General features: G+C 59.9%; 2 protein-coding genes across 6 annotated transcripts; both read right to left on the minus strand.

The window, feature by feature from the left end:
• Window positions 1-154: 154 nt before the first annotated feature.
• Window positions 155-2698, minus strand: RHBDL1 (rhomboid like 1). Of its 2 annotated transcripts, none has more exons than XM_090277358.1 (8): window positions 2572-2698; window positions 1953-2111; window positions 1532-1756; window positions 1315-1463; window positions 1098-1210; window positions 922-1022; window positions 787-847; window positions 155-694 (listed from the first exon to the last, which is right to left on the minus strand). In XM_090277358.1, exons 1-8 carry the CDS (start codon window positions 2608-2610, stop codon window positions 423-425), a joined length of 1119 nt encoding a protein of 372 aa, XP_090133484.1. In that variant the 5' UTR covers window positions 2611-2698; the 3' UTR covers window positions 155-422. The 2 variants fall into 2 exon arrangements, with proteins under 2 accessions (XP_090133484.1, XP_090133483.1); XM_090277357.1 differs by having other exon boundaries at window positions 1953-2114.
• Window positions 2699-4239: 1541 nt separating this feature from the next.
• Window positions 4240-10184, minus strand: RHOT2 (ras homolog family member T2). Of its 4 annotated transcripts, none has more exons than XM_090277354.1 (19): window positions 10119-10184; window positions 9951-9985; window positions 9754-9835; window positions 9608-9651; window positions 8593-8646; window positions 8018-8070; window positions 7836-7944; window positions 7489-7590; window positions 7315-7413; window positions 7074-7182; window positions 6865-6985; window positions 6506-6590; window positions 6275-6417; window positions 6090-6190; window positions 5877-6007; window positions 5671-5757; window positions 5420-5542; window positions 5097-5303; window positions 4240-4766 (listed from the first exon to the last, which is right to left on the minus strand). In XM_090277354.1, the coding sequence occupies exons 1-19, from the start codon at window positions 10153-10155 to the stop codon at window positions 4617-4619; spliced, it is 1872 nt and encodes a 623-aa protein (XP_090133480.1). In that variant the 5' UTR covers window positions 10156-10184; the 3' UTR covers window positions 4240-4616. The 4 variants fall into 4 exon arrangements, with proteins under 4 accessions (XP_090133480.1, XP_090133481.1, XP_090133479.1 ...); XM_090277355.1 differs by having other exon boundaries at window positions 5101-5303; window positions 9927-9985; XM_090277353.1 differs by having other exon boundaries at window positions 9927-9985.
• Between the last annotated feature and the right edge of the window lie 80 nt (window positions 10185-10264).

Below are 10264 nucleotides of genomic sequence, written 5' to 3' on the forward strand. Positions count from 1 at the left end.
GGTCCCACCTCCCACACAGACACACCTCATACAGGTGCAGTGGAGCAAGGAAGAATCTAGGCTGCCCACATGAAGAAAGAGCCCTCATAGTCTGCTCAGTGAGTTGGTGGGTAGGCCAGCCCAGTCCCCAGAGCTCCAGTACAGCCACTTGGTACTGTGTAAAATATTTATTTTCCAAAAAGGCTCAGACTGCAAGTCCTGGGGGAAGGACAGGATAGGGTCTCCTCTGAGGCCACACTTGGGATCTCTACTGCCCAGCCTGGCCCAGCAGTCCTAACTCCCATCCAGGCCTGAGCTGGTGTAAGGCTTGGCCTGGACTCAGCAGGTCACAGGGACCACCTGCCCTCATGGAGAAGCAGTCTTGAGATGTACATTCACAGGAGGTGGACTTGCCCTAGCCCGTGTGGCCCCCAGGAGCCCCCTCAGGGCGGTGGAGGAATGTGGGCACCCAGCAGGTCATAGGCGAAGATGTTCCAGAAGATGGCAAAGAGCAGGAAGGTGCCGTAGGCAAGCAGCACCACCCACCAGCCGCACTGGTCCCGGAGGCGCTCCTCATAGCTGCGCAGGATGGTCAGGCCCATGCTGACCCCCACCACTGCACCAGCCAGGTGTGCCATGAAGCTGGGCTGTGGGCCTGAGGCAGGCAGTGGTGGGGAGAAGCGCAGCCACACAGCCCGGCCCACCTCGGAGCTCACTGCAGAGGGAGTTGACATATGGGAGGTGCCCTGGCCATGGACTCAGCCCTCCCTCCCTCCCTCTGCCCTGGTACCCTTTGCCCCTACTTACTGCACACCAGGGCCAGCACCATTCTCAGCAGCTTGTAGGGACACCTCATCCCAGCCCAGTTCTGATGGGGCATGAGACAGGCCATAAGGCAAGCCTTGTGGGCCCCTCCCACACCCGTCCAGGCTGTTCCATTACCATGACAACATTGGCCAGGTGTGCAGAACATAGGGCGTAGACTCCACCAGAGCCTCCCACCACAGGGGCCCGCATGTCAGTAATGGAGACAGTCAGGGAACCTGTGTGAAGCAAGGGAACAGCTTTGAGGGTAAGGCCTGTCAGTGAGGTGGCCAGGGGCTATGTGCCTGCCTCACCTGCCAGCACGCCAGCCAGGTAGAGCAGGCTGATGCGGAGCAGGCCGTGCACCATCTCCAGGGGCACCCCAATCATTAGCTGTAGGAGCGCGTTGAACCCCAGCTGCTCCAGCCTGGCCATGTGGGGGCAAATGGGTATAAGGGGTGGGAACAGCCATTAGGCCCCCAGCCACAGCCACTTTTAAGTCAGGGGTGCCAGAAGTGGGCCCTCACTCACCCGACGTGCATGAACATGTAGGTGAGGAAGCGCCAAGCCCGCGCTCGGTGGCCAGGGTGGTATACAAGGGGGCTCTTCATGTACTCGGGGTGGTAGGTCTGCAGCACCCACTTGTTGAGGCGGGCCCCATAGCACAGGAACACAATGATCTAAGAGTAAAGGACATTAGGACTGGGCCAGGCCAAGGATGTGGGGATGAACAGGTGGGAAGGCTCACCTGGGCCAGGGTGACTGAGGCCATAAACACAGGGGGTGGGCAGCTTCGGTGCCGGTAGAAGTACCAGTGGCGGTCTACCTCTCGGGGCAAGATCTCGTAGGCCACGTAGCGCACAAACCGCTTATAGACACCCAGGCCTGGCTCATCTAGTATCCCATCCTGGGGCAGTGCCCGCTGTCCATTGGCGATGGCCCGTTTAAAACTGCTTGAGCGCTTGCTGCTGATCTGGGGAGCGGGGGACATCATACTACCCTCATGACCTCCATGCCCACCTGGTCTGTCCAGCTCACAGGGTCTGAGGCCCTGCCCCCGTGGGAAGGTGAGGGAAAGGGAGCCACCTGCCCACCCAACTCCAGCCAGAGCACTATGCTGGCCAAGGCCTGGGCCCCCACCCCTGCTGCCTACCCACTGTAGTACTGACCAGGTCCACCAGCTCCTGGTAGCAGACCTGGCCCCGCTCATTGCTCTGAGCCAGGGCCACCAGCATGTCCAGCTTGGCTGGATCCAGGGGTAGCTCATGGCTGTGCACCAAGCCAGTGAAGGTGTCCGCACCGATGAAGCCTGTGTTCTCAGGGTCCAGCTGCTGGGGTGGGGGGTGGGGGGTGGCGCTGGCCAAGGCCTGAGGGTGGACCAAGCCCACAGACCAAAGGGCTGCGCCAGGCCAGCTGGAAGAAAGTCTCCCAACACCTTTGGGCTAGATCTCTGTGCCCACATGGTCCCAGAAGCTGCCAGGGAACTGGAGCCTGGGTCCCAAGCATCCAGGAGTATCCCCACCTCATTTTGGCCCTGCCCATCCTAAAAGGGTAGTGCTAAGGTCTGAGGACAGTCACCCTCCCTCCTGCTCCTCCCCAGGCGCCCTGGTCTAGCTCTCCCTCTCTTAGGGGTCTCAGGCTGCGGGCCAAGGTCGTGCAGGAAGGGGTTTGAGGAGTGGACGTGAGCAGAGGCTGGGCTGGAGCTCTGTGAGCTCCGCTTCCTCAGCCCAGCCCAACGACAGAGGGGCGCGGCAGGGGCGGTGCCGGCGCCCCTCTACCCCAACGCACCTGCTCCTGGATAAGCTGCAGCAGCGAGCTCCTGTCCATAGAGCCGAGGCCGGAGGCCGGGGTCGACGGCCACGGCCGGGAGGGGCTGCTCTGCGGATGACTCCGCTCCGCCCCGGCCCATGCGCTCCGCCCGGAGCCGCGTCACCGAGCTGCCCGCCTCCGCCGCACGCGTGGCCGAAACACAGGCGTGCTCTGCACGCGGACTGACGCGCTCCCGGATGGGGATGGACCAGTCAGTGCCCTGTCCTCCTTTCCCACTCACCGTGCCCCCGTCCCCCAACCCTGACTCCCTCCCTGGCAGAGTTGCTCCTCCTAAAGGGACAGCAACTGGGAAACTGAGCTACAGGCGGCACCCAAACCCCTCCTGCGCCCGCCCCTTCTGGAGTTGAAGCCTCAGTGCCCACGCCACCTCTTTAGGGAAGCCTCCTAGGACCACCCCACTGCCTGTGATTCTCCAGGCTGAGATTCCCTGAAAGCCCCTGCCTGCCAGACATGCTGGTCCATGTGCAAGTAGACAGCTTAAAAGGCGCCAGGGTCCCACCGAAGGGTGGCAAAACCAACAGGGTATTAGCCAAGAGCGAAGGAGGCTCCTGCATGCTCTTTTCCAGAGCAACCCCCAGCATACACCTTGGGCTGGAGCCCCCCACCCCCACCCCATGGCTCCTGCAGCCATAATGCTGGACAGTGACAGTGGAGCTTCCAGCCCCAGGAAGGCAATGGGGGGGAGGGGGGGTCCAGGCAGACCCGTGGTATCAGTGCAGAGCCCCCAAAGGACAAGGCTACAGCTGAGATAGGAAAGGGCCCTATTTCCTGGGGAGGGCAGGTAGACCTCTTCAACAACAGAGGTTACAGACTGGAGGTGTTACCATAGCAACTCTTTCAAGGGCCACTCAGGAGCCCAATACCATAGAGCCATTAATCCTGGCAGCTGGGCCTAGGAGGATAGAGGCCCAACAAGCAAGAACACCTCCGTAGCTGGAAGGATACCAGGATGGTGGAGGTTCAACTTCAAGAGTGACCCACCTTTCACCCCTACAGGTTAGGTAGCTCCCCCCACCTCCTAGAAATAGCACTTCAGTGACTCCAGGAGAGACCCTAGTATGGAAGGAGCTCTCTTGCAGAGAATGACTAATGGTAGGAGGGGCACACTCCATGGGCTGTCTCTGCTCCAGGCCCCGGAATACTGGCCAAGTAAGCACCTGGGACAGGAGGTATTGAAACATAACTCCAAGTAGGGCCCCCTCCTCACCAAGAAGGGTTTTGTCCCCCTTCCCTTAGGCTAGGGCCTCTTGCTGTCTTCTGGCCAGGGAGTGGTGGAGGCCTCCACTCAGAGTGTGAAGGAGAACAGGGCAGCTCCTCCGCACTGGCAGACACCCTGCACACAAGTGAGGCGTCTGGCACGCCTCAGAATCCCAGCCTCCCTGCAGCTCAGGCAGGCTGCCAGGATGGGTGCTGAGGTTTGGGGAAGAGTCAGGCATCAGGACGACTTTGGGAATCAGGCCCCTTCAAGAAAACATGGACCTTAAGGTAGAGGCTCCCAGGCTGCAGCTGGGTCATAATTAGACCTCATGTAGGACCTAGAGGGGAGACATGGGGGTCAGGAGCAGTTTCCAGTCCACACCAAGATAAAGAACATGATTCAAGAAAAGCCACCTTCAGAAAGTATGGTCCAAGATGAAAAAGACTGAAGTTTAATCAGGAAACCAAACCTCACATCTTCCATGGGACCAGCCTCCCAGTGGTAGCACAATGGTCCAGCCACTTCCTACCCATACCCCCTGCCTTTGGCTCAAAGCTCTGCCCTCTGATGCCCTTCATACCCACTGGCTGCATGGGCCCAGGAAGGGGTGGAGAGCCCTGAGAATTCAGATCTGGGATCACTGGCTTCCTTAGCCATACCCCACAGTCTCTCCAACACTAGGCCCACATAGGCACCTGGGGGCCCACCCTTGGGTCTGGGCAGTGGGCAGGCTGCCCTCAGAAGCAAAGTTGAGACAGAAGGAAACTCCAGAGTGGCCCGACATCAGCACCCTGGGGCCGTGAGATCAGACTGCAGGGTACCAGGGCCTCATCGGCTCTTCACCAGGACCCTGTAGAGTGAAAAGCTGAGGACAGCAGCAACAGCAGCCCCAATAGCCCCCAGTGTCAGCCGCAGCCAGAAAGAGGTGGGGTGCAGCTCCCCATGGACCAGGTACCTGCAGGAGAGAGGGGCTGGCTGGAGACACACTAAGGGTGCTGCCTAGATGCTTGCTGCTAGACCCCCCTCACCCCCATCTCCTAGAAAGTCACAGAGGTCCACAGAGCTGCTACCTGTCAGCGGCCAGCACAGCACGGCTCCCAGACCATGGGACAGCAGTGAGACCGGCCCCAGAGGGCCCTGCCATGGCAGCAGCACCTGACCAAGGCCCACCCTGCAATCCTAACTGAATCCAGTCCAGACACCATAGCTGTTCCACACTCCTGGTGCTAGGAAGCAATGGTACCCTGAGGCAGGCCTCCCACCACAGGGGCTGTGGTGCTGATACCCACGGGAAGGTGGCCATGGTGGCAAGCCGGGCGAAGATGGCTGTGCTGGGCTCTCCTGGGCTGGCACAGGAAAACAGGGTGGGTGCAGGCAGCCGGTGCCGGCGGCAGAACTCAGCTGGAGACAGACCAGGCAGTGAGACACCTTCAGGCAGATCAGCCTTAGAGGAGACGAAGAGGCAGGGAGTCTGCCCATCCATGTAATGGCGCTGTGGGGGGAGAGGCCATGTGAGACACAGTCCCAGGGCAGGCAATGTGAGTGTGCTGGGGGACCCCCACCCACAGCTGTGCTGCCCACAAGACGCTGGGGTAGGTGGGGGCTTACCTTGTAGACACTGGTGCAGAGCGCAAAGGACTGGAGGTCACTGCCATCGAACATCAAGCAGGCAACATCACAGGCGGCATCAGTCGCAGAAGACAGCAGGCTATCTGCATCTACCTCACATAGCTGGACAAAGGGTGGCCTCAGGGAGAGGCCAGGAGCTCAGTTCCCCAGGCCGCACTGGGACAGCACTGCCCAGTGTGCACCTGGGGTGTATCACAGGGACACCCCCCCCACACAACCCCAACACTCACTATCAGGTACTTCTCCTGCCCGTTGACCTGCACTGTGTTGATGGCATAGACCGGAAGCACCTTGTGGAGTTCCCTGGTATCTTGATGCTGAGGAGAGACATACCTGATGCTCACTGACCCTGACATTCCCCAAAGCCCCTACAACCCTCACCAAGAAGCCCCAGATGGAAGCTGGGTCCCCTCACCCCGCACACAATGAAGCTCACCCCTAGGCCACGGCCAAGGAAGGCCTGTAGGAAGGCAGACTTGCCCACTCTGCGGGCCCCCACCACCTTGCACAGGAGGACATTCCTCTGCGTCTGTCCCTTCTCCTGGTCCAGCCTCTTCTCACGGGTGACTGAGAGAATGGAAAAGATAAACAAGAGTGAGGGGCTGCCAGAGGGGAGCGGGGCCAGGACATTGTGAGGGTGGGCACCCACCTGTGATGGCATGGGCCTGGGAGTCCTGCTTGCAGAGGGTGGGGTAGCCCAAGTAGCCAAGGTGTTCCAGAGAGCGCCGGACATCCAGGTAAGTCACCAGGCTGGGGCGGTGGGGGGGATGGGGGGAAGCATCAAGAGAGGGCCACGTTGTTTGGCCAGTAGGGGTAGGTGGGGGCTGTGCTTACGTCCACTTGCAGAGGTAACCATGCAGGGGCAGCCGGCCCGCTTCAGTTCGGACCTCTTGCAGGAGCTGAGGACCCCAAGGGGCCACTGGGAACACACTGAACAAGCCCTGTAGCTCCACTGGCGAGAGGGCACCATCATGGTCCTGCAGGCAGAGGGACTGCGGTGATAATGGCTGGGGGCCAGGATAGGAAACCAGGACAGGCAACACAGCAGGGTGATGGCGCCCTCACCTGGTCATGCTTCTCAAACACCCTCTGCACAAACTGGTAGCCAAAGTGGTTGAGCTCTGTGCTGCAGCCAGGGGGCACGTGGAGCCTGTGAGGTTGCCGTCAGTTTCCCACCATGCTCAGCACACCTCCCATCTGTGCAGTTGGACTGAACCCCAGAGGTTCCTGCACCCCTCTCCTTTGGCTGAGCACCACAGCAGAGAAGCAGGCAGGAATGTGGCTGGAGCCAGGGCCACCTGCTCAGCATGAGTCCTAGTTTGCCCACAGCAAGGCACCTCCTACATAGGCCATCCCCTGCCAGAGCAAAGGCTCCAGCCCCACCCTGGCACCATTGGACACTAAGAGCCCCATCTAACACTCACGGAGGGAAGAGGTAATCAGTGGACAACTCAAGTGTGTCGCCATAGCCAAAGCGCCGCAGGATGGTCCACGTGGTCTCATGGCGGCCACGCTGGATGAAGAGTGTGTTCAGGAAGAGAAAACCTGCTCAGAAAAGGGCAGAGAAGGTAGCAGTGGGTATTACCCGAGACCCTCCCCACACTGGGGGGACATGCAGGGTGCCAGGCCTCACCGTCCAGGGTCAGCCGGTCATCCTGCACGCCTCCTGCCACATTTTTGCGCACCACCATTTTTACATCCTCCAGGGCCTGTGGGGCCAGGGGATGCCCAAAACAGGATTTCTGTCTCCGAGAGAAAGTTGCTGTTAGACAGGCAGCCACCCCATCGACTGCTTGGCCTGGTCATTAATGGCATGGAGCCTGCCTGTAGCCCAAGAAGGGTGGGCACCACCAAGAGGTGGATGGGGGCCCCACCTGGAAAGCATTGAGCTCCTCATCACTGAGCGCCTGGTCCAGATCCTGGTCTGAGAGCCTGAAGATGCGTGTGAGGGCCTGGGTGCATGCGGGCCTCAACTGTGGGGACAGCAAGCTCAGCACATTCGCCCCACTCCCACCTGTCAGCCACCCCCATCCACGTCAGCTGCTCACCTGCTTGGTCTCAGGGTCATAGAGGGGAGCTGTGGGGTGCAGCACGGCCTTCTGTGCATAGTAAAACAGCTCTGAGATGTTCCTTAGGTTCTTGGCCGAGCACTGGGAGCCACCAAAACAGATTCAAGAGAAGTGCCTGATGCCAGGAGACTCAAAGGAACCCCAACAAAGATGTAGGCACAGGTGGTCAGCAGTCCCCGCCCCAAGGAAACCCTCAAAAAGACAGCTTGTCTGTCCTGATGTCCCAGGCCATAAGCACACAAGTGCCTACTGCAGGGCCCGGCCCTGCCCCTTCTCTTCTCCACCCCAGTGCACCCTGCCTGGCGCTGCCATGCATGCCTGCTCACTTCCACGCAGGTCTCAATCTCAGGGAACTGGCTCATGATAGGCAGCACAGCCTCCATGGAGCTTCCTGGCCGCAGATCCGACTTGTTGCCCACCAGGATGATGGGGACCCTGGAGAGAGGCCCATGGTCATCAAGGATTAGGAAGCTGGAGGAGACCAGTACCCCTGGGCCCTACCTATTACCTGGGCCCCTTCTCAGTCCCTCCATTCACCAGTGGGATCCATTTGGTTCGGATCTGAAAGGCAACAGCTGGCATGAGGTGAGGGGGCTGCCCAGCCCACAGCTTCCAGAGGGAACTTGAGCCTACCCGAGGAAGAAGGGGGGGGGTCGGGGGGGGGGGGTTAAGGCCCACTGAGTCAGAACCACTGGGAACAAGTGAAGAGTGCAGCTGACAGGTGTGACCTCAGCTGGTCCTAGCAGTTCCCAAATATCCCCAAGTGACCTGGAATCAGCAGCTCAGAAGAGCCCCTTCTGCAAGCCTATGTGGTTCAGACTCATGGCTGTCCATGCTTTCTGCAGGAAGATGGGGTCACAGGGGGCTCCCTGGGGAAGCTGTGGGGTCCTGGCCACAAGCCCCCAGCACCTATGGTGCTCCAGGAGGGTCCTTGAAGCACTACTTAGAAATGGAGCTGGCTCTGAGTTACCCCACAGCCTGCATCAGCTGGACATCTATCTGGGGGTCCGTGCAGAGGACAGGCTGATAACCAAGTTGGGCACCAGTGTCAGGGACCCAGGAAGAACACGCACTCTCACTCACCTTCTCGATGGTGACCTCCTTAGACACGTCATAAACCACACATACCACATTTGCCTGTGGGAGATGGAGCATGGCACAGCATTACCAGAGGCCTCCTGTCCACGTCACCCTGGCACTCAGAGGCAGGACAGGGCAAGACTCAGAAACCAGGAAACCATCCTTTACTGGTACTCCTCAGCTAGTGCTCTTTGGCCATGTCACTGGGACTGGTGGTCATCTGTGCAAACCTCAGAGAAGCCCTTCCCCACTCACTTCCAGATCCTAGTACTGCAACTTAGCCAGTGAGTCCCCTGAAGGGCTCAGGACAGACACAGCCACCCCCAAAACTTGGCACCCCAGCTCTGGCCTTGGTCCTCTACCCCTATATCGCTATGGCCAGATAAGACGAAGAGAAGAACAGCACAACAGGAGTCGATGGCAAGAAGGCTGCTCCTCCGTAGCTGTGGCCTGAACCCTTTCCCAGTGGCACCCCTAGGACACAATAGAAGCTGCAGAGCAACAGGGCAAGGCTGCAGGGGCAGCTTCTTCCCAGGATCTTGGCTTGGGCACATGTCCTCCTGATAGCACGTGAACAGAGGGCTGTACAGAACTGTAGCCCTGGACACAGCCCCACAGCCCCAAGGCCCAGGGTAGTGGACTGCACTACAGGGTGGGTGGTAGGTGGCTGGGGCATAGACTGCTTAAGGGGTCACTGTGAAGGATAATGAAACCTGTCCTCTGGTGTCCACTGAAAGAATGAATACTGGGTGAAGAGAGCCATGGGGTTGGTCAGCCATGTGGATAGGAGGAAGGGATGGTCCCTTTTCTCCCCAACTCCCAGCAGGGTGCATCACAGGAACCGCAACAACTCAGTACCGAGAAGTCACAGAAGAATTAGCGAGGCCACGGAGGTCCTGAGCATCTTAATCCAATCCCTCAGAGAAGCAGGATCAGATCTAGGCAGCAGCCCACTCCCAGAGCCTGAGCACTGAACCCATCCCTCCCCCTTTTCCTGAGCCCTCAGAATACACTGTACCTTGTGAATCTCATCCCGGAGCTCCTCCACCGTTTGCTCAGCTTCTGGACAGAAAAAAGATGACACTGCAGACCTCCTGCCCGAAATGCAGCTCCTGGGCAGAACCCTGGGATCGGGCTGGGAAAGGTGGTGGTGGGGTACTCTACCTGAGGAATCCACGATATGAGTGGGCACCTTCTCTGGGGTGACGTCCGCAGGAATTGTGATCTCTTCTGCTCGGGGCGGGACCTGAAGCATACAGACCGTGAGGGTGGCCCGGGGAGGTCCGCCCCCTCCTCTGAGCAACCACGACAGCGGCGCTGACCACCACCATCCTCACCTCTTCGGGGAACTCCTCGCTCACCAGTGACAAGATCAGGGACGTCTTCCCCACCTGGGCTGCGTGGGGTAATGCAGTCAGCGCCGCAGCCAACGTCGCGTGGCACCCCTATAGGATAGGCCCGGCCCCGCCCCGCCCCCGGAGCCTACCCTCACCCAGCCCCGCCCCACACCCCCGGCCTCCTGCGCCTACCCTCGCCCAGCAGCAGGATGCGGACGTCCCGCTTCATGGCAGCCGACAGAGGCTGCAGCCCGCTCGCAGCCCGCTCCCAGCCCCAGATGCAACTATCGCCGAAGCCCGCTCCTGGTCCTTCGCCCACGCTCTCCCCCAGAGTGCTC

Source organism: Furipterus horrens, unplaced genomic scaffold (assembly GCF_987537825.1).
Source record: "Furipterus horrens unplaced genomic scaffold, mFurHor1.1.pri manual_scaffold_5, whole genome shotgun sequence".
NCBI classification, from domain to species: Eukaryota; Metazoa; Chordata; class Mammalia; order Chiroptera; family Furipteridae; genus Furipterus; species Furipterus horrens.

Bases quoted from the DNA above. Each gene is read 5' to 3' on its own strand.
- RHOT2 (XM_090277353.1), bottom strand. From the start codon at position 10,155: ATGAAGCGGGACGTCCGCATCCTGCTGCTGGGCGAGG. The intron at 7,945-8,017 runs GTAATAGGTAGG...GCCTCTCTCCAG, and splicing joins GGGACTGAGAAGGGGCCCAG to GGTCCCCATCATCCTGGTGG. The intron at 7,591-7,835 runs GTGAGCAGGCAT...GGTGGCTCCCAG, and splicing joins AGATTGAGACCTGCGTGGAA to TGCTCGGCCAAGAACCTAAG.
- RHBDL1 (XM_090277357.1), bottom strand. From the start codon at position 2,610: ATGGACAGGAGCTCGCTGCTGCAGCTTATCCAGGAGCAG. The intron at 2,115-2,571 runs GTGCGTTGGGGT...CCCCCACCCCAG, and splicing joins TGCAGCTTATCCAGGAGCAG to CAGCTGGACCCTGAGAACAC. The intron at 1,023-1,097 runs GTGAGGCAGGCA...TGCTTCACACAG, and splicing joins CCTGGCTGGCGTGCTGGCAG to GTTCCCTGACTGTCTCCATT.